The 22,373-nt window shown below is 40.1% G+C and overlaps 1 protein-coding gene across 1 annotated transcript in view; it reads right to left on the minus strand.

Moving 5' to 3' along the window:
* Nucleotides 1-20,984, minus strand: part of IKZF2 (IKAROS family zinc finger 2) — an 82,787-nt gene extending 61,803 nt beyond the window's left edge. Inside the window, exons 1-3 of the mRNA XM_018553603.1 lie at nt 20,951-20,984; nt 20,818-20,866; nt 8,960-9,064 (exon numbers count right to left, since the gene is read on the minus strand). Coding sequence (XP_018409105.1) covers nt 8,960-9,064; nt 20,818-20,851 — 139 coding nt within the window. The 5' untranslated portion in view covers nt 20,852-20,866; nt 20,951-20,984. The remainder of the gene's footprint in view (nt 1-8,959; nt 9,065-20,817; nt 20,867-20,950) is intronic.
* Nucleotides 20,985-22,373: the final 1,389 nt, after the last annotated feature.

Consider the following 22,373-nt stretch of genomic DNA (forward strand, 5'->3'; position numbering starts at 1 on the left):
GAACTAAGGGGTAAGCATTTTCCCCATAGTTCTCCTAAAGGTCACAGGAGGACATATACTAACCTCCTCCCGTGACCCAAAGCTCAATATACCGCGAGCTACAGCTCCCGGTATACGGAGACCACCGCAGCCGGGGCAGATCCCGACATTACTGTGTTACAATTTTTGATTGATTAAAATTATTTTGATCGCTAATGAAAACACTCACCTCTCCGCCGGCTTCCGATAGTCCCGTCAGCAATCCGGTGACGTCACGAACATCACCGGACTGCCCCCCCTTCCCCAAGTGGCTCCGTCGGCTAACGAAGGGAAGGGGGAGGAGTCCGGTGATTTCGATGTCCGTGACGTCACCGGACTCCTCCCCCCTTCGTTAGCCGACGGAGCCACTAGGGCAGGTGAGTTTGCCCAAGAAACTTTCTGCACGAGCGCCAGCCAAGGCATTGGCCTATACACATACAGCACAGCAATGAAGTAATAAAATGAACTAGGATCACACTAATCCAGCACGTTATTATTCTGAGTTGCCCCACTCAAGCGGCGGCCATATTGAGTGGGGCACGTGAGATTAATAACGTGCTGGATTAGTGTGATACTAGTTCATTTTATTACTTAGTTGCTTTGCTGTATGTGTATAGGCCAATGTAGTTGGATCTGTATGTGCGTTATAATTAATCAAAATTAATCGATTTTAAAAAAATTTGATTAATCGAACATGAAAATTTTAATCATTACCAGCCCTAGAAAAAATATAAACTGAATGGCATTTTAAGCTTTCCCTACTCCATCCAAAAAGTTTTATATTTAAAATCCTTTAAAACCTATTACAATAAAAATCTAAAATATTTAATAAAACACTTCACAGCAGCCTCTCCCTTGTCATTAGACCAACAGGTATGGAGCTGCAAAGAGTCACATCAAACATAGCTTAATGTCATATGGGACTTTCTTGCCACTGTGTTGGAACCAACAATGTAGTAGTTTTGTCAGCACACATTACTGCAGCTTCCCGATCTTATGCGAGTTGGATCAAAAAGGTGCTGACCACAGCTAGACCGTTACTTGAGACTGGTGCATTTAAAATCGGACAGCACTGGAACATTTGTCTTGCTGCAGAAGCTCTGGAGGCCTCATTAGAATTTCAGAAATTGAAACAGTGTAAAACTGTAAAACTTAATGCTTCCAGCAAAGTGGAGCCATCAATAGAATGGTTTTGCCGCAGTAAAAATAATTATCCAGCACACTTTCAATTTAAGTATTTAAGGCACATGGAAATAATTACTTGACCAAAACCTAATGGAGCGATGAATATTTAAATTACATTTAACACTAAATCTGAATTCATGATTATTTCATGTAAAGCCAGCACATATGCTCAAATTGCTACAAAGAATGTAGGATAAAAATATAGAAAGAGAGATAAATAATATTTGAAATAGAAGACTAAACGTAGCAGACATTTTCTTGCAAAGTAGCCGCATAGAGCTGGAGATTTAAAAAGGACACCATGGCCTTTTTAAAAAAAATTATTTTAAACTTTATTAAGTGTTAACTGTATTAAAACAATTCTATATAATGCATATAGTTATATTTGACATTTGGATATAAGGTCTCCACAGACATGAAAGGATCGGTGCCAGATCTGGCATAATTTGTGCAGCAGTCATTATATTTAAGTACAGTAGTAGATCACCCCAGACTGATTGTTCTTAGGTTTATAGGACAAGAGATGGGTTAGGTTTTGGGTTTGCCCTCAGGACCATCTGGACAATTTGTAGTAGTTCAATCACACACAAATAAAAAAAAATTGCTGCACAGATGGAATAAATGGCTTCCTATGGTGTGAGCTACACAGAGTTACACAAATAACATAGGAGTAGCAATTAGCTATGTGATCAATCACTACTACTTGCTACTTGTTTATCTTGTACCACATGGAGTGATTTGATACTTCTGTGTAGCAATCAATCAATGATCTAAAGGGCTAGTTTACACCATGTCTGTGATAAAGCTCACACGTTACCACACATATTTTTTATACACGGAGATACATCAAAATTAATTGGTTGCCCAATGTGAGTGGTCTATCAAGACCACTCAATGAACAAAAACTAGAACCAGCATTATTTGTTTACAATGTAGGTGCTCTATAGCACTATAGTTGCAGTACATTTAAGCTGATAGTACATTCTGCTTTAGATCTAGTACCAACTATGTAATTTTAGGGCCTGAGCATTAGATACAAGCCAAATGGCTTGCCCTTTCTTTACAAAATTTGGATAAATTTAAAAAGGAGATTGTACATAGATGGGTACAATCAAATTATAACATGTATAGTCATGCCGTGATCCTGTATGTACTGTATTGGGTATGAGCCCTTAGCAGTTAAGTGCTAGCAATGTGTGTTGCTTCCCTAAGAAGTGTGAAACATTTGCATAAAAGGACGTGAGACTGGAGGTAATAATTCAAAAAGAAAAATGTAGCTCGTGTTGTCTCAGTCTGCTCTAGGAGATCAGACTGCTTTCCAGTAACGCAAATACTAGACTCTATTCCATAATCAAGTATAGGACGGCTCCAGCAAAGACGGACACAAATTATTAAGGCATCCTCTAACTTGTCATCATTGTATTATTTTTTATTACTAATTATTATTTTAATATCACTTATTTTTAAAGTCTCTTTCAACTGCACTCAAAAGAAAGACTCATTTATTACTAAACACAGAAAAAAATAGTTTAATCAAGTGTACATTATGCTTACATACAGTATCTAACTGCAAAAGACCTTCAACACCCATTGAAGCTTCCTCACCATTAAGCTTGAATAGAGAGGCAGGCAGACATATCCTTGGTAGACAATTCAGCAGACTACCTCTCTGCAGAAGCACATCATGCATTAGTATTGTCGTATTTCAGAAGGGTGTCTCTCCTACATTACAAATGATCTACACACAACTCAAGTTTTTGTACTATACACATGAACAAATGGTTTTGAATGGAATCAGGATTTAAAGTGATACAGCACAAAGCTACCATCTATGAAAATCTAAGTCCAATGTATTCGGTAGAACTATAGTTCAACAAAAATCATCCTCCTGTATATGTACATACCCCTTCCTGGCTATGCAGACTGGAGAAACCCACAGCATCCAACCACAATTAATGGGGTCAATTTCTAAAAACTGTAGAGTGGCCAAGGGGCGGTAAAAACAGATGGTTGATCCAAGCTTTTTTCTGCTCCCTGGCCTTCAGCTGACAGGTTAGCATTACAGCTGGACAGTGCTGTACAGTTTTCCAATGCCGCAATACTGTGCTTTGCACCGCACAGTGAAATCCCCATTGGGATCCAAAAAAAAACACAGGCATTCAGGAAGCAGAAGTATCACCTCCTTAACTCCTGGAAGCCTCTGCTCTACTGCCTCTGAAAAGCAATCCACTATGGCATGCTTTTCAGAGGGCAGGTAAAGTCTTGTGCTTGTGTGAATGAGGCGAAAATAAAATTTCTCCATTAGGCTGGACCACTTGCCCTTAATTATTGGATTTTTCACACTAGATGGAATAGAGAAGGATTAGAACCTTAGTCAGGTTCTTACTGCTCTTCAGGCTCTAATAGACAGATTTCACTTCAATCACTGTTCCAGCAACAATTTTACCCAAAAGAAGTGAGAGAAAAACTCCCAACAGTAACACCGAAATTGAAAATAGCCAGCACTCTGGAACTGAAAAAAAAAATAGAACTTATGGTCATTCCATAGGGACAATGTTTTGGGGTCATGAAGGACCCCTTTCTCAAGGCAGTAGAACAGGACCCTTGGAGAACAACCTTGAGAAAGGGGACCTTCTTGTCCCCAAAATGTTGGTTTCTATGGAATGAAAGTAAATTCACTTTCAGAGTGCTGACTGTCATCTTTTCTTGGAACTGCAGGTACCACAGTAAGCCAAACACCCATTGAATTTCTTTGGCACAACAGGAGTCAGTGCAGCACGGACTGATGATAGATCTTTGTCACTTCCTGTCTGGTAAAACGGATGTCACCGATACAGTAGGAGCTCACCCACAGTTGGGCAAACCGTTGTAGTTTTTTACATAGTTCATTTGAACAGGATGCCTATCGCAGCACTGATCACCCCGGTGGTGAATGGATCCTGGGTGAGTTGAAATCTCTCTAAAGAAGCGCCTGATAGCAGTAAAAACCCAACAGGGGTTCTAATTCACTCCCTTGTATTCTCTCGCCTCGACTACTTTGTTGGCCTACCATTAAACAGGCTATCCACCTTCAGTCTATCATGAATGCTGCTGCCAGACTCATCCACCTTACCAACCGTTCAGGGTCTGCCGCCCCTCTCTCCCGATCCCTCCACTGGCTCCCAATTGCCCAACAAATACAATTCTAAATACTAACAACATACAGCCATCTACAACACTGCCCCCAGCTACATCTCCAACCTCATCTCAAAATATCACCCCAAACCACCCTCTCCGCTCCTCTCAAGACCTCCTGCTCTCTCGTTACCTCCTCCCATGCTCGCCTCAAGGACTTCTCCAGAGTGTCTCCCATCCCCTGGAACTCCTTAACCCAATCTCTTCTATGCTGTCCACCATTAGGCGATCCTTAAAAACTCATCTATTTAGGGAATCCTATCCCACCTCAACATAACTGCCCTTTTACTTGTTCCACAAACTCAATCGAAACAATTATTACCTTTTCACTTGCCCCTCCTACTAGATTGTAAGCTCTCAGGAGCAGGGCCCTCCTAAGCATATTGTACTGAAATTGTATTGTAACTGTACGGTCTCCCCCATTTTGTAAAGTGCTGTGCAAACTGTTGGTGCTATATACATACTCTATTATAATAATAATAAAAATAATAACAGGCACATTTCCCCCCAAAATTCCCATGTATCCAGCTTCCTCTGCAGATTACAACCCGCTGTTAATAACTTTTCTTTTAAATGCTCTTTTTGCTTGTCATACCTTGTCATGCTTGTCATACCTTGTCATGCTCCTTTTGCATGACCTGACCGCAAACACTGCTTGGTAGATGACCCCTCCTCTGTCCTGCCTATGCTGCAGGACAAACCAAACAATAGAAGCGCACCCCCAACACAGATGGAACAAGCGCTGTGGCTCATTCAAACACTGCTGAAGTGCGGTGCATTCTTACCCCACCTGTGATTGAGGGAAAGAGTGCACCCGACATGCGCAGTGTTTGAATGAAGCACAAAGCCTGTTCCTTCTGTGATGGGGGCACTCTTATAGCATCCGGTGCAGTATAGGCAGGACAGGGAGGAAGGGGGTCGCCTGCCAAGGAGTTTTTGCAGTTAGGCCGTGCACAGCCTGTAGATGTGGCATGCAAAAGAAGCATTTTTTTTTTTTTTTAACCTGAACAGTGCCTGTAATCTGCTGAGGATGCTGGAATGCATAGAAGAATTTCTGGAAATGCGCCTAAAGGTGAACAAACCCTCTAATGCTTTTTTTTCTGTATACATTTCAAACATTTTAATTGTTAGTCTATCTACAAACAATATATCGGTTTTGGGTGGATGACTGCCGACTAAATCACCTACCAACTTCTCTCAGGGATTCTCACTGTGAGGTTATATATACTTTTTCTATTGTAGTGTCTCACCCTTCCTGTTATATCTTTCATTTATTTACTGCACAGAGAATGCATCAGTAGAAGTCCAACTCGTGTTTGGCTTTATAGTAGCTGTGGCAGGAGCAGAGCCAGAAACTCTGGTGGGACAATCCTGCCACTGGAGTTTCCCAAAAGCTACAAGCATCCGGTGAGTGATCCAGCCCATGAGAATGATCAGTTCCGGGAGAACTGGGAGTTTTTGATCTCTGATCATCTATACTTTGTGAGTACCGGTATTAAAAATTACCAGCAAAGTTTCTAAGCTGTTGAGTCTACTGGCAAAAAATAACACACAGCACAATTTCTGTTAAAGAGCTCATGTCAGGTCTAAATGGTGCATGCAAGTGACAGCCAAACAAGCCACAAAATGAGACCACACAGCTATGTGATAACAATAAAAACGTGGAATATATTTTTGCCTGGAACACCGTTCTAAAAGCTGAATGGGAATATGTCCTGGTTAGCCACACTTTGCTATGTTGAGAAAAACACAGTTCAATAATGATCGATAACGGCAAGAAAATCAATTCGGAAGCCGCAGATAAACACTGTAAAAATTAGTGAATGCGTCAAGAGGGAGAGGAATATTGGTTAGGAAAGCTTTTCCCTACTCTAGCACAAAAACATTCCAGATTTCACATATGCTGTACAACAAGGTCAAATGATAAAAAATCCAACTTTATCCATCATTTGCACGGCACTCTTTGTGACCAGAGTTTTTTGAAGCATAGATGTTAAAAAGCATTGGTATGTGTCAGCTACATTGACAATAACTTCATGACTAATTTTCCCGATTGGCAGCCGGTCTGAGAACTAGGAGCACACACAGTTACACATTATTAGTTCCCTGCTGCAGGTTGTTTAACATTCTCACGCCATGAGGCATTTTATATTTGGACTTACAAAGATGCATTTTAATCACCAAGGATGAGAAACCAACCAATTAGGGTAGTGCAGAGTCTGGTCTGTCTAAATCAGCGTTTCTCAACCTGTGGGTCGCGACCCCGTCGGGGGTCGAATGACGATTTGCCAGGGGTCGCCCGGGAGTCTCCCGCTATTAGATAGCGGCTCCCGGCCACCCGGGAGAGAGACACTTTCTCCCGGAAAGGTATACTCTGCGTTCGTTTTTTTTTTTTCTGACATCGGTTGCCGGGCGCCGTAAGTCAGAAAAAAAAAAAAACCATAGGAATGCATAGCTAGATTCCTATTGGCTATTTCACTTTGCAATAGCCAATAGCAAACTAGCTATTGCAAACGCCCTCTGCTGCTGCCAATCAGTAGAAGGGGACCTGAAGTTCTCCATCAGGTCCTCTTCTAGTGATTGACAGCAGCAGAGGGCAGGTGCAATAGCTAGTTTGCTATTGCAAAGTGAAATAGCCAATAGGAATCTAGCTATGCATTCCTATGGTGTTTTTTTTTTATTATTCTTACGGCGTACGCTAGTGGTTCTCAACCAGTGGGTCGCTGTGTGATTTCTGCTGTGCTAGGTGAGAGTCCTCCTCAGCTCTCTCATAGCGCATCAGTGTCAGTTCTCCCGCAACGCCGCCAGCAGCCGCGTCATCCCTACATTTTACCGTTGGGGGTCACCACAACTTGGCAAATGTTACTAAGGGGTCCCAGCCCTAGAAAGGTTGAGAACCACTGGTCTAGATGGTGATACTCCGTTATTCTGGAGAATAGTTTACATGTGTTTGTTGTTTAATCTCATGCTATTTTTTTTGCTTTAAAACGTAAATTTAAAAAAAACAAAAACAAATATCACACGAGTAATGAACCAAATTTTAAGAAATGTGTAAAGTGCGTGCGCATCCAGCCAACATATTTTTTTATTGTTTGAATAGAGTAGGAAAGGATAACAACCCCTGTCGTGTTTTACTGCTATTATCGATTAGTCGATAATCAGAATAGTTGTCAACTATTCTCATAATCTTACAGTTAGTTGGATCCCCTAGCTCTCTCCTCCATGCTGGGAGGAGGGCACAGCAAGCAGTGGGCGGGTGCAATAGCCAGCCTGCTATTAGCTATTGCAATTTGAAATGGCCAATAGCAGGGTGGCTATTGCACCAGCACACTACCTGCTGTATTTACATTTAGCTGCCCTCTGCAGAATTTTGCTACTGGCAGCGGTCATTCCCTGGCTGAAGATATTTAAGCGTCATGCGCTTACAATACAATTACAAAAAACAAAAAAGTGGAAAAAAAAGTCATTTTCTGTTTCAGCCTAACAAATTCTGCTGTGCAGTTCCATTAATATCAATGGCACCCCAAATCACAGTGTGATCACCCGCACTGGAACGCATGGTAACACAATCCTGTGCGCTTCAGTGCAGTGCGATTGCAAAACATTGTGCACGCAGTTTTATTCTAAAGTAAACTTTATGTTTGTAACACTCCATTTGTGTATTTTAATTTTAAATTAAGGATGGCATTTAAAAAAAAATTCTGATCAATCTAAAAAAAAAAAAAATCGGCCAACTAAGTGATTATGAAAATAATCATTAGTTGCAGCCCTACATTAGTAACCTATTCCCTACTGGGAGAACAGCAATATATATTTATTTCTTAAACTCCCGTTATCTGGCATCCACGGGGATTAGTTGATTCCGGACAATTGTATTTTCTGGTTGCACGAGAGTTACTATTAAAAATAGGTCTAACTAATGCCAGCCATACCCCATACTATACCATATCATGGCAAAACTCTGTATTGACTTCATATTAATATTGAAATGCAGTAATCAAAAGCAAATTAAGACAAACTAGACACATTCTCCCTACTGCTAATTTTGCCCTTGCTCCCTGACTGGTGTGACCATTGTCACAGTGACAGCAACTCAAAAGAACTCTCTCTGTAATGGTGTCCCAGATAGTAAAAACCCAGCAGGCACAGCACACCTTTCCCATGCTATGCAAAACTAATAAAATAAAATATAGAATAAGTGTGTCTGGTCATACACTTTAAGAACTATATTGATATCTCTCATGAATCTAAATGTTATCTCACAAACGACTACTTTATCTCTACCTTAAATGGTAGAGATAATAGATACCTCATAATAATTCACTGTTACCATCAAGCAATAGGTAACTGTATGTTTAGGAACAAACGCCTGTGTGATTTTTTTTTTGTTAATTGTCATTTAGATACAAAATATATGTAAAAAATTGGTACTAATTTTATAAAAGTAAAATAAAACACACCTGCATTTAGTGAACAAAAAAAGAAAAAGTTACTGAAATATTGAAAATTCAACACACGTTACACTAACGTGCATCAAAAATAATATATATTCTACAATCATTGAAAAGCTGACATGACTTACTGCTTGCCATGTGATTCGGGGAGGAATGTTGTCCATTAGGTGTGCAGGAGGTCAGGTCTATGGCCATGTTGGAGTGGTCCCTCTCGGGCACAAGCTCATTATCACCTGAGAAGTTAAAAAAGAAAAACAAACCTGTCAGAATTCATCTGCCTTTAGGGAAAGAGCCTATCGAACATAAGGAATGCAAAATGAACAAAGCCTAACAGAGCTTCCTGCAGTTTTAAGGAAAGTCAATAAGACGAGCTAAAATATATTACTTTTTTTTTATTATCAATCCCAAATGAATAATTGTACTAAATAGGCAGCTGTCCCTCACTTCAAGGATTAAGATTTGCCCGAGGAAGAAGTTCTGATTTTCACTACTGACCTGCAATACCATAAAATCTATATTTAGGTTTGCGTTAGGTTCATTTTTTATTGTATAGCAATAATATAGCAACTTGAAGTTCACACTAGTTGAAAAGCAGCATTTGGCACGCAAAAGAAAGCAATTTTCATTCATTTTCAATTTAATAAATGTAAACATTGACTATGGTGTGTTCCATGGTCCTTCTAGATCAGGGGTAGCCAAACTCCGGCCCTCCAACTGTGGTGAAACTACAAATCCCATGATGCATCTCTCTCCAGGAGTCATGTTTGTGGCTGTGAGAATCTTGCAATGCCTCATGGGATTAGTAGTCCCACCACAGCTGGGGGGCTGGAGTTTGACTACCCCTTTTCTAGATCCTGGTGCCAAAAGTGCGGCCTGAGGGCCACATGCAGCCCTTCGATACCTGTGTGGTCCTCGGAGTAGCCCAGCCACATGGCGTGTGAGTGAGAGCATCACCATATTCTACATCATATTTTCAGTTTCCGATCACATCAGTACATGACCACACTCTCCATTATTACCCCTAGTATGTCTACAGTGTGGCAGTCATCTCTAGCATTACATATACTTAAAGTGAAATTAAAGCTCCCCTTCCCCAATGCTGCTGTAAGCACTTCCCTTACTTGATGACTCTTGATCCGAGTATCATCTTCCTTCCACTCGTTTCCGACAGTTGCTCCAGCACTAGTGCCGGTCGCTGATCCACCGCAGACTCCTTGTGTCCCTACTATGTCTACCCTGCGTGCGTGCTCCTGGCTGCGTCAATTGAGTTTCATTTTCTCTTCTCTCCCCTTGCTCTACTGCACATGCGCTCGCACACTTCTTCCTCTCAGACGTTTGGGAGCTTCAGCTGGGAGCGAGCGGCACTGGAACAGGTAAGTAATTAGGTATTTGCCTAATTTGTTTAATCATGGGGCATGTATCTACTGCTTGCTAGCAGTAGATATATGCCAAAAAACGTAAGACTTTAATTCTATTTTAACACGGGGGTTGACTAAAGGAGTAGAACAGGTTTACTTTCAAAGTGAATTTTCACGTCTTAGTGAAGAAGGTAAAAAAAAAAAACCTGAAAATTCTCTTTCCAAAGAACCATGTGCAAACAAAAACAAACAAAAAAAAAAAAAAAACAGGATTTTTCAGAAAGGTAAATTTTCACCTAACCTCACTAAACATCCAATCATGTGAAAGGAAAAATCCAAGCAAAAATCTAAGTTTTCGAATGTTCCTTGTACGTGATTGGGTATTATTTGAAAACAGAACATTCACTTAGTTTAATATCATTCACAAATGTAAGTGAAAATTCAATTTGAAAGTTAACATACTCTACTCCTTTAATAAATCAGGGTCATTCTGTGTGGTCCTTTGCTGATCAATGGTTGCAGTTGAGGCCCCCCCATCACCACAACCTATAACTCAGAAGTTGACAACAACCTCTAGATAGGGTTTGGTTCTATATATATCAGCAAAGCGCTAATTGTTCATCTGAAATATGGTGAGCAATAGGAGTCGGTGAGTGCGGCCAGATCTTATCTTTGGGGACGATGGAGACTGGAGAGCACTGATTCACTAATTGTTTTTGCATTCACGGACGTTGGTGTTGATTATAAAAGCAGAAAGATTTATCCTCACATACAAGGACTTTATTGTATCCACAAGTAATGGACTTCACACATGGTTATGCAGATTAGGTGGGAGTTATACATCACTTGTGAGATTCAACACAGGATTTTCTATATGTACACATTTTATGACATGTACTAGCACGTGTTTTTTTTTTTTTCCATCAGCACAGGCATTGTGCAACACAGGTGTTGTGTATGACACAAAATTGTGTATCCCTTTGTGACAATTTCACAGTTTATACAATTTTTTTCACATTTTAGGAATATAATTTTTGAGTTTGAAGCGCAGTGCTATTTTCTTTTAACCTCTAGATAGAACTGTGAAAAATGGGTTTATTTCCATGAGTTAAAGGAGAACTATGGGGTTAAGGCTTTTCCCCATAGTTCTCCTTAGGGTAACAAGCAAAGTGTCCATTGAAGATTTTATGCAAGTATTAGCTATTTTCTGTTTTTATCATATTACTGGACACATTAGGTCTGGTGGGCACAGGAGTAGACAGTAGTCCTTTACTTTTTTATTTATTTTAATTTAAAGTGTATCTAAGGGCATTCTTTAATTCTACATGAAGCTGGGAAGAATTAGAACACTGGTCAGATTTTTTTCTGTGCCTCCACGGGGAGACCACTGTCTAAGAGGATTTTCCTTACTTTGCAGAAATTCCCTCCATCTTTCCTGCAGGTTGCCCATGTCTGTTATAATAAATTAATAATGCATTATGATTTGGTTTATGTAAAATGTTTTTTCACCATCATGGATAAATTCTTACAATTTCCAGTGATGCGGCACAGTGGGCAGCAACAGTTTACAATGCATGACAATAGACAACAATGTCAAGTTTATCTCCGTTTCCATGAGGATGTGGAGACGTTTTCTTGTTTTTTGGCTCTTCAACCAAGTAGTGTAGTAGCTAACAGGGCTTACTCAATACTGTGTTCTATGACACATGAATAAAGGATGAGAAGAGGACCTTAGCAGTCTTAGCTCAGAGATAAATCTCCATGATGCCTTCCAACAACAAACTCCTGAGGAATATGGTATCTGCAACAGGATCCCTCTCCTACCTATAGAATGTTTTCTCCCAGAGTCTTAACATGTTCTTTCCTGTGGATGCAATTCCCAGCTAGAAGGGCATTCCATTGCTTAGGGATTTATATGACTTCTCTCAGTTAAGAATTATTATCTGTAAGAATTTTTAAAGCAACCAGCTTAAAAACAAAAACAAGACAAGTATGCTGTTATTCTTGTGGTGATTCATCAGTAATTAAAATATCAAAAAATTCTAACTTCTAACGAAAATAATACAGCAGGTCTTTGCCAGTGAAAACCTTGCTGGACAGGAGAGTAGAAATGGTAAACGTTCAAGAACAACAGCGCAGAAAGAATACAAAGGCTGCCACTGCTGCCCTCTCTTTCTGCTAGCTGCTGTCATGCTGCTCCAAATGGCTTTGATATGATCTCCGGCATTGTTCTGGAATAAGCATGATGATCAAGAGTTCATCATTAATCCCTACTCTATTAAAAAGGAAAAAAGGCCACCCAATGTTAAATCTGATGGGCTGAATCAACAAATGTTTATCTAGAGCACCCAGTGACCAGATCTTTCCTTTAGAGTCTCTAGCTCCGACGGATGCCCCTTTCCTGCTGCAGCTGCAAAACAAAAATAAATAGAAAAGCCAACATAGAATGACAAATTTCTAAGATTGGCCATGACAGGCGGTTGAGCTGAAGGACAGGAGAATAAGCAATGTCATTCTACCTGCCAGCACCCTCTCCAAACTGAAATTTACAGGGTTATTCACAAAAGGGTGAAGAGTTTGGAGAAGGGAACAATCTAGGCCAAAATAGCTGAACTGAAAATTGAGCTGAATTGGAGATTTTTTCTAAATCGGCTATTTTGTCCTAGATTGTTCACTTCCCCCTGCCTTCTCCAGATGCTTCACCCTTTTGTGAATAACCCTGTTAATTTTTGGATTGATAAACAACTGATGCAAATAAGGTCCCTTTCACACAGGTGGACTGATCGGGTCGGAGACACATCTCCGTTTACATCCGACTCACCATAGACCGACAGGGGGTTCGGTCATTTCAGTTTTTCCTGTCATCGCAAGACGGAGGAAAAAAACTGGGCGGACACAAATGTCACAGCAGTGACATCGGATTAGTAGTGCTCCGCTCAAAACGGGATCCATGCACAGATGCCCTTCTGATCAGCACATGTGAAAGGGGCCCAAGACAACTGGAGGAAAACACAGAATTTAGGAAAAACACAGGTCGTGAGCAAAATGTGGGTTAACTGTATCTATAGCCAAAACTTTTTTTTTTTTAATGTTTTGGATAGTGTGTGGGGAAAGATTAAAACTCCTGTCATGTTTTCATCTGAGGCTTCATTTCTTCACTTCTTTTCTGGTGAAAAGCTTGTCCCCAGGACAAGATGTGAGGGAAAATCTCTCGAACATCAACACAGACAGAAGTAAAAATGTTGTAGGGTGATGCCAGAACCTCTCAGTTTTTTGTTTGTTTTTTGTATTATTATTGTCTAATTCCTTGTTCCATGTTTGCCCTCACTTCCTGTCTGGTGAAAGGTTGTCCCTAGAACACAGAGGAAATCCTGGAAACCCCAGACAGCAGTAAAACCTGACAAGAATTTCAACCTTTCCCCATTCTGTCAAAAATAAAAAAGGTTTTGGGTATAGATGTGGTTTAAGCACAAAACTGAAATGTATATGACTCGATTACTGGCATTTAACTTATTGTTCCATGTACACTTTTGTCCAGTTTGAGCTATAACAGCATAGCAGCACATCACATGACACAAGGCCGATTTCTAAAAACAGAAGCAATAAAAACTTCAGTAATCAAGCAATTTTCATCTGTAAAGTTGCTACAGATATGCTCCAACAGTCTGCCTAAACAATCAAATTGTATCTAATATATCCCAGAGAAATATGAATCATCTGCACCTAACCTGTGTCACAGATAGCTGTGCAATCAACCCCAATCAACCCATGCACATAACATGGACTTTAGGTTTAAAAGTCCCCACTAAAGTATATATACACCTATCCTTCTCGGTTTTTAAATGCACTGCAATTATAACTAGAGGACAGCTTTGTGGAAGTACAGATACAGACAGAAGTATACCGGAATCCAAATGTTAGTGAACGTATATAGTAATTATCTATGAAAATCTGTGTGATGTGTTGATAAACAATGTATTCCCTCATCTAAGAAAACTATAAGGAACTTTGGTTTCCTGTGATGTGTTTCTGTTATATTCCCATGTGATTTTCCCAATATCTATAGTTTGAAACAAAAAAACCCAAAAAGGGCGCAACACTAGGTGGGCTAACTGGCCAACTGATCTTTTTCAAGGTTCCTTCTCGAGCTTGAAAAAGAGGTATCACTCCTCGAAACGCGTTGCTCATTGTCTTTCCACCCCGCCACTACCCTCTTCCTATCACAGACCCGACTGATAGCTGACAACTCTCAGCCCACGGCACCCGCACACTACCCCAGCCTGCGCCGACAGTGACCGAGCAGCACGAGCCGCAGCCGCGGTCACAGCAGCTCTGCCTGCTCCTGACACCGCTGATTCTTTCCCACACCACTCAGCACTTGGACTCACACAGCGGGCCACGGACTGAGTCCCCACTCCTGTGGTTGCTCTTTTTCCCCCCCTTTTCTTCCTCGCCCACAGCCTCCTCTCCCCGTGTGGATGCACATCCCCTGGCTCACCAGTTCCAGGTATATACCACGGATGACCCGATCCTTTGCACCGGCCATCCATCCTCTGGTCCCGTGAAACGAAATGTAAGTGCTCATTCTTTTTCCTCAGCTATCCTCCGGTTTTTCGCCCAGTGCACCCATTGTCACACTATTCTCCTGTCATTTTCCCTGGGTCTCCTGACCCGGCCAGTTAGCCCACCTAGTGTTGCGCCCTTTTTGGGTTTTTTTTTGTTTCAAGTTTGCAGATACACAGGCACTCCTCCTGGGTTTCAGGGCTGCACACGATCTAGGGTCACACACTGTTCACCCCCTTATTATTAGTACAAGAGCGCTGTTTGTACGTTTTGTGTTTTTGCCAATATCTATAGTGAGACTGGCCAAAACGCATCCACTAAAATAGTGTTTCTCAACATACATATTACATACAAAACATGTACTCCTTTGCTGTAACAAAACCTTTCCAGGTATTCTCCAGCACATATCCATTTATCTCAAGTATTCCCAAAGGGTGTACATTTATTCCCAAAACCCACTAAAGTACCCACTGACAGTAGAGGATTGTCACCTAATTCAAATCAATTCAAATGTAACAGTTATATGCCCATGGGTAGTTCATGGCCTCAGTGGTAGTTCATGCATACATTCATGCATACATTCTGTGTCCAACTGATCTTGGGGGAAGAACTGATCACCCAGAATGAAATTTACTGATTAATAAATACTGTTCCACCAAGACAAAACTGAAACTGTACCCATACATTTATGTGCAGCCAATATACATATGCATGTTGATGCCACGGTTACTGAACAAGCTCATGTATAGGAGATACATGCAGCCACTGTCAGTATGGGCTTCATTGAAGTGATAGCTTCTTGATGGATTAGAAAACCCTGAGTAAACACTAATACCTTCCCCCGATAAGCTGGTGCTATAGCTGGCCATACACCTATAGATTTTCAATCGGGTATTTTCGTTGCTGTCAAGAACCTTTTTGATTCTAGTTCAAATAGTTTATCAAGCACAGACCAATGCCGATTTCGATAATCGTTCGTTAGCAATACTAACTCACTGAATTTCATCGATCGACAGAACGGTTTTTGGTTTGCAACTTGCTGCAATTTTTTCCGTTCAAAAATGCCACTAATCCATCAATTTTAATACGATTAAGAAAAAGTTTTCCAGCCAGACTGATCGAGGAATTCGGGCAGAAGTACAGTAATTCAAATTGTTGATGTCCCATCAACTGATCGATTATCATTCGAAATACCATTCGTGGACGATTTCCAAAACGAAAATCGATAGGCACAGGTGTATAGGCACTTTAAGAGTGTCTGCAGTCAAACTCCAACAACCCCGCACCAAAGACTAAACATGAACAGTCACCAATGGTCACCATTCTTGTATAAGCAAAAAGAGGTGCCCAAAGGCAGTCAAGTCATGCTTACATATCCAATCAACTTCTTGTGTCTCTAGCCAGCTTTTAAGTGTACAATTGCTTTCCAAATACCATGATAATTATTCCCATTTGATTTCGTATATACTAAGATTTCAAAATAGTATGCTGGTTTTAATTTGACATGCAAGAGTATCCTTTTTCAGCGGTAATAGAGGAACCACATGTTGAACATTGCCTAGCACTATCCTAGCCCACCACTTTATTCTGCTGTGTAAAGTGATATATAGTCTGGAGGACCTAGGATTAGATATACAGTATATGGCTCTCTTAAACAGCACTACAGTACAAAGTAAGTAATACAGGATTGGATTTAGGGCTGCAACAACTAATCGACATAATCGATTATAATCGATTATTGAAAAAGTTGTCAACTTTTTCAATAATCGATTAATCGGCTTCCAAACAGTTGGCCCTGTTCACGGCTCCACAAACGCTGCGCACCGCTGCCAGACCCGCCCGCATCCACGCTCTACACGCCGCACCTCCTTCCCGTTTCACACTCACCGCCCGTCCACATCCACGATCGGCACAGGGACGCGGGGAGATGTAGTAGGGAGGAGCAGGTGTGGGGGGATGACAGCCGCCGATAGACAGGTCCCTCAGGTAAGCCTAACCCCCCCCCACATGGTGCTCTATAATGTATTGCTGGGATTTGTATTCCTCTATAGCTGATGGTACATTGTGCTGTATAGTATACATAGGAATACAAATCCCAGCAATACATTATACACTGTATGTATAATGTATTGCTGGGATTTGTTGTACTCCTTTATAGTTGGTGATATTCTGCACTGCACTGTATAGAAGACTACAAAACCCAGCAATAGTACATTATACAGCGCAATGCGGAATACCGCCAGCTATAATGTACTATTGCTGGGATTTGTTGTATTCCTCTATAGCTGGTGATATTCGGCATTGCGCTGTATTATGTACTATTGCTGGGATTTGTAGTCCTCTATAGCCGGTGCCAGTCTGCATTGATTGCTGTATACATTTACACTTTCCATTTCACTATATTGCACACCACACTTTTTTTACTTCCACCGCTCCAAGCTTGCTCCTGTGATGGACTACAATCTTAATAGAAACTAGTAGTCCATCACTGGAGCCATTTTTTAAACTTTATTTTATTGTTTATCCGATTAACCGATTAATCGAACTTAATAATCGGCTAACTAATCGATTTTGAAAATAATCGTTAGCTGCAGCTCTAATTGGATTGGTGTCCATGTCCAAGGCTCAATCACCTAAACCATGATGCATTGTCTCTCCAATTAAAAGAATACAAACATTTTTGTCAAATCCACTGGGGACAAAAGCCATTAAGCAAAAAGACTCCATTCAATTGCAAGACAAAATAGATCAAGACAAACTACTACAATCAGTATCCATTAAAAACATGAATTGGAGGTTACCTTAAAGTGTGAAGAAAACCTGTTTGAGATTGACCAAAGATTACCATGTGCATAGGCAACAGTGAAGACAAGTCATGATATGTGGAATCATAATAGGTAACGTAAAATTATATAACGGTGTAATCACATATGCTGCACATTAGCGCCTTATTTACTTTGGTCTACTATGGGACCTGCTCAGTCATTATTTAACTATGGATGTCCCAAGATGTGCAATTTGACTACAGTGATGAATAGGATTGTAAATATGTTACTTACTAATTTGATTTTTTTGTTACTTTTGGCTAGGTTTCTACTTTTTGTATACAAACTAAATTAAACTATGTGAAAAAAAAATGGAAGCACTGAACTGTAAAAGGGAACCTAACCGGCCATCAAACTGCTTGCATCAACAGACTGTTATCTAATTCTTTCATACGAACACAGAAACAGAAAAAAAGTAAAAGGAGTAAATTCATTCAAGTCAATGTGATGATGTCAGGCAGCAAAATAGGGGAATCAATAGAACATGCTAGACCACGAATGATCAAACTAAGCGATTAACATGTTGAAATATAAAATGTCCCCATATATAAAACTTCACATACTCTTGAGTACCAGGGCAGCTTAAAGCACATAATATGTATTGTATTATACCCTTTAAATATGATATCCGTCATTAATAAAAGGGAGAAATTTGGATTGCACACTAACATACTGTAAGACAGTAAGGGTGAAGTTCTAAGAAGTGATTTTGCTGCTGGTGACACATCACCAGCGCAGAACCGCAATGGAAAGGCCTTTACTTGCCCTAATGGAGTCCTTAATTTACTGGCCCAGAACACTGCAGAATAACTACCACTATTGAAGAAGCAGCAAGAGGGCTATGTCTTACTGGCCCATCTAGTAAGTGCGTGCCTCCATGCCAAAAAGGTAAGTGCTCATGTCACTAGCAAGATGTTGCCAGTAGCAGAATCTCTGACATCAGCCTTGAAGAGTTGTACACAAGTGTTTTAAAAACATGGTTAACACATAGTCTGGTGCAGTTTTCATTATGTGGGATAAGGAAAATACACGGAACAGAGAAGCTTATTCCTGTTGAATGCAGATCATTAGAAATTCAAATGTTTACAATAGAACCCGTTCCCACCAATGTGTTGCGTTTCAGTAGGTTGGAAAAAACATTCCTGTGTATTTGGGTGTGTTGACCTTAAATTTTCCATTCAAGTAATTTCTTTCAAAAAAGCATAACATGTGAATCAATACAACACACATGGAGCCATGTATAATGGTGGAAACAAGTCCTTATATTTCCCCTGAAACCTGTATAGAAAAGACCAAGCTCTGCAATTTTCACAAAGATGCTAGAAGCACATTGGCATGCATATAGCCAAAATAGCCAAAAGGTGCCCATACACCTGTCGATTATCGTACGATAACCGTTTCTACTGTACGGTCGCACGTCTTTGTGCGACCGTACAAAGGGCCGGTGAGCGCAAGTGCACACTGCCCGCTCAGCATTGGAATCATCGGTGATCGCAAGTACAATCTGCCTGTCCAAGATGGGCAGATCGTACGAGATTTTAATTACCTTACAACCATCGCACAACGAAAGTCGTGCGATGGCTGTAAGGTGTATGGCCAGCTTTACTGTGATCAGTGCTCTATATGGTGGTTACAAATGGCAATGGCCACTGCTATTATGCTGACTTATAGAGAAACGCAATGGCCTGATGTTATCAAACTATACTGTCTGCAATATTTTCACATTCGTACTCCTGGCTTTTCGTTTTCACCATTTGTTGTCCAGATTTTAGTTTGACTTAACATAAAAGCTCTCCGTTTAATCACCAAATTCATTTGCACCTACACCTCTGCACAGGTACATGCTAGAACAGATTAAAGAATAAAGTATCCGTCTGAGACATACAAGAATTTATCTGATGAACATCTTAAGCATTCCCACTATTTTTATTAGTAGTAGATTATTGTACCATGTGATCCGTCGATTAATGTAGAAAAGTTCAAAGTTTAGGGGATACCATTCATCGAAGGAATCCTGAAAGCTTGCATCTTTAATAACACAAGTTAGCCATTAAAAGGTATCACCTAAACTTCAAACGTTCTGCACCATTTTATCAATTTAGTGTGCCCGTCATCTGACCTAAAAGTTTTGTAATACATAGGTATCAATGGAAAGCGAAGACATGGTGAAGATCATAGTTACAAATCAGGCACCGTTTGGAAACACAGTTGGTACAGAGTTATGAGTGAAATCAAGCGAATTGCAAATTTGCCTCAACTTTTCAGGCAACCCGCATATTTCACTTAGTCTGCACCCTCTCCTCAAGCAACATATATGTAACACTCCCTGTTATGTCAAAACAAACAATATATCATTTCGGCGTCAACCAGGAGCTTGGCAACTGAGAAAAGCAGGTGTGAGCTATGCAGTCAGATAACACACAAGGAGCAAGGGAACAAATGCACCTGTTGCAGTCAATTTAACTTAGCGCCAAAAGCCTGACACCATACAATCTGGCTACCTAGCTTCGGGGTTTTGGGCAAACCTGGTCAATAGGATATGTAATCAGCGAAGAATGCTGGTCCGGCCAGTTTTGTCCTCTTGAGGCTATGTGCTCATATATTAAAGAAAGGGGGTAAAGAAAAAAAACCAAAACACATTCAAACACACCTATATAGGAATGACTTATGTAGAATGATAAAGCCAGCTTTTAACACTTAACACTTTCACTTCCAGCAAAGCTGGTGTTGAAAATCTGCACTACAATGCTAAAACATACCAGCAACACTCACAGACCAGCTAGTAAAACAGCAGTCACCTGTCCCTGCTTTTCAGGGACAATTTGAGATTTTGAAGAATTATACATGTCCTTCAATATTTCTTTGGTCTTCAACATTAAATTAGCTGCCTGAAAATCCTTTCTTTTTTATCTTATACTCAAATCAGGACTATTCCCATAATTGTGGCTTGTCAGTAAACTTTTTTTTTTACAATAGTCATGTCATGATGGGCTGTCCTATGCACCATCATGCTCAGATATACCTACTCAGAAAATAATCCCAAGAAATTATTTTAAAATGTCCAAGTACGTAATACATTATTTTCCTAAACTGCAAGCTACACCATTTTCCCCACCCTGTTGTCCTATAATAAGGTTACTTTCTAGATATTAACAAAGAAAAACGCAAGCTCCGCAGGCAAAATGAAGTACTGACACAAGAAAAGCAGGGCACAACTTTTTAAATAAAATTGCCACTTACTAGTTACATATCCATCGGGTCTCTCTGTTTCCATAGTCAAAGAGCAGTGCTGAAATACAAAAATAGGACATCTTCAAAAAGACTGGAAACCTTCCACAGGCAATAAATGTGTAATTTGTACCAAAGTATTTACATGTTTCTGTTGCCTTGGCAGTACTGTACGTATATCTGGGCCACCTGCTGAGATCCATGCCTTCATTTTTATTATGATGTACAAATCCAGAGGTAGGTGTCTGTTTTAAGTGTTTTGAAAACTGACAATCTCCCTCGCAAATATTCTTTTTTTGTTCGTCTCCCTATAACTATAGCAGATACAAAAATGTAAACGTTTTCCAGTAAGTAACGTATGCGAAAAATAAATAAAATATATATTTATTTATTTTCTTAAATAAAATAAAAAAATGCAAAAAAAAAACCTGCTTGAAAGTGCAACACTGATGAAAATAAAAACACAGTAAAAAATGGATAAGGATACAGACACTCTACAAGAGCACAGCATAAATGTACCTATGTCCCCACTGTCAGTTGAGTGCTTGTCACAAACTAAGGTTTTCCTGTGTTAAATGATTTAACCCCTCTGAAAGAAACAAGACATTGTGTGCTATACGTTACACCATTATCAAAGGGAACCTGACATCACACAGTTAACCTGTTGTGCACCAACTGCTACACATGGGGGAACATTTATCTAGAGGGGAAAATATTTTTTTTTTTTTACATGCCCAACCTCCCAACCAAATTTTAAGTAGGTCGCAAGTCATTAATAGATACAACAGTACAGGGGAAAAAGTAGGTTTTGAATGCTACAGATAACCATTTAGTTTTATTTAGGAGTTGACATTTTTAGCAACCCTTGTAGATCTGATGTACCATATTGCTGAACACATACGAATCTCTTGCTGAGCAAACGATTATATAGGAAAGAAAGAAACAAGTGTCTTACCTTATACTGATCACACAAAAAAAAGGATGTGCTTTTTAGTTTCTCCTACTCTTGTTTGCAGCGCTGCCTGTGAGTCAGTTTCCTCTACTTCTACAATACAGTATAGTGTATGTAATATCTGATGGACATGGAACTGGTGTGTGAGATTAAATAATACATGCATTGCACGGTGCAGCAAAAACTTACTGGACACAACCTATAGACCGAAATGACTATGCGGTCAGTTTGTGATTGCTTCCTGTGCTGGTTCTGATCTCTTGGACTTTACATTAAAACAAGATCCTTGAGAGGCTATTTTAACTCTTTGCTGGCACAATTGGCAATAGCATCTTGAATCAAATATGCCAAATCAAATATGGGTAAGAAAAAAAAAAAGTTTGCATCGGAGGAAAAGTTTGCTCAGCTGACAAAATACAATTTTTAATGTGTATGTGAAATATTTCATCAGGCTTAATTAAGCATGGCAAAAAGCATAAGGCTAATATAACAATTGCAACCAAACAGAAATCACATTCCACTCTAAATACTTCTAGCTGATGTAAGCTATAATCTGATAGGCTGCCATCGGTTCCCGCACATCATAACCGTTCTTTGTTCTGTATTGTTAAATATT

Source organism: Nanorana parkeri, unplaced genomic scaffold (assembly GCF_000935625.1).
Source record: "Nanorana parkeri isolate BGI_ZX_2015 unplaced genomic scaffold, ASM93562v1 scaffold125, whole genome shotgun sequence".
Lineage (NCBI taxonomy): Eukaryota > Metazoa > Chordata > Amphibia > Anura > Dicroglossidae > Nanorana > Nanorana parkeri.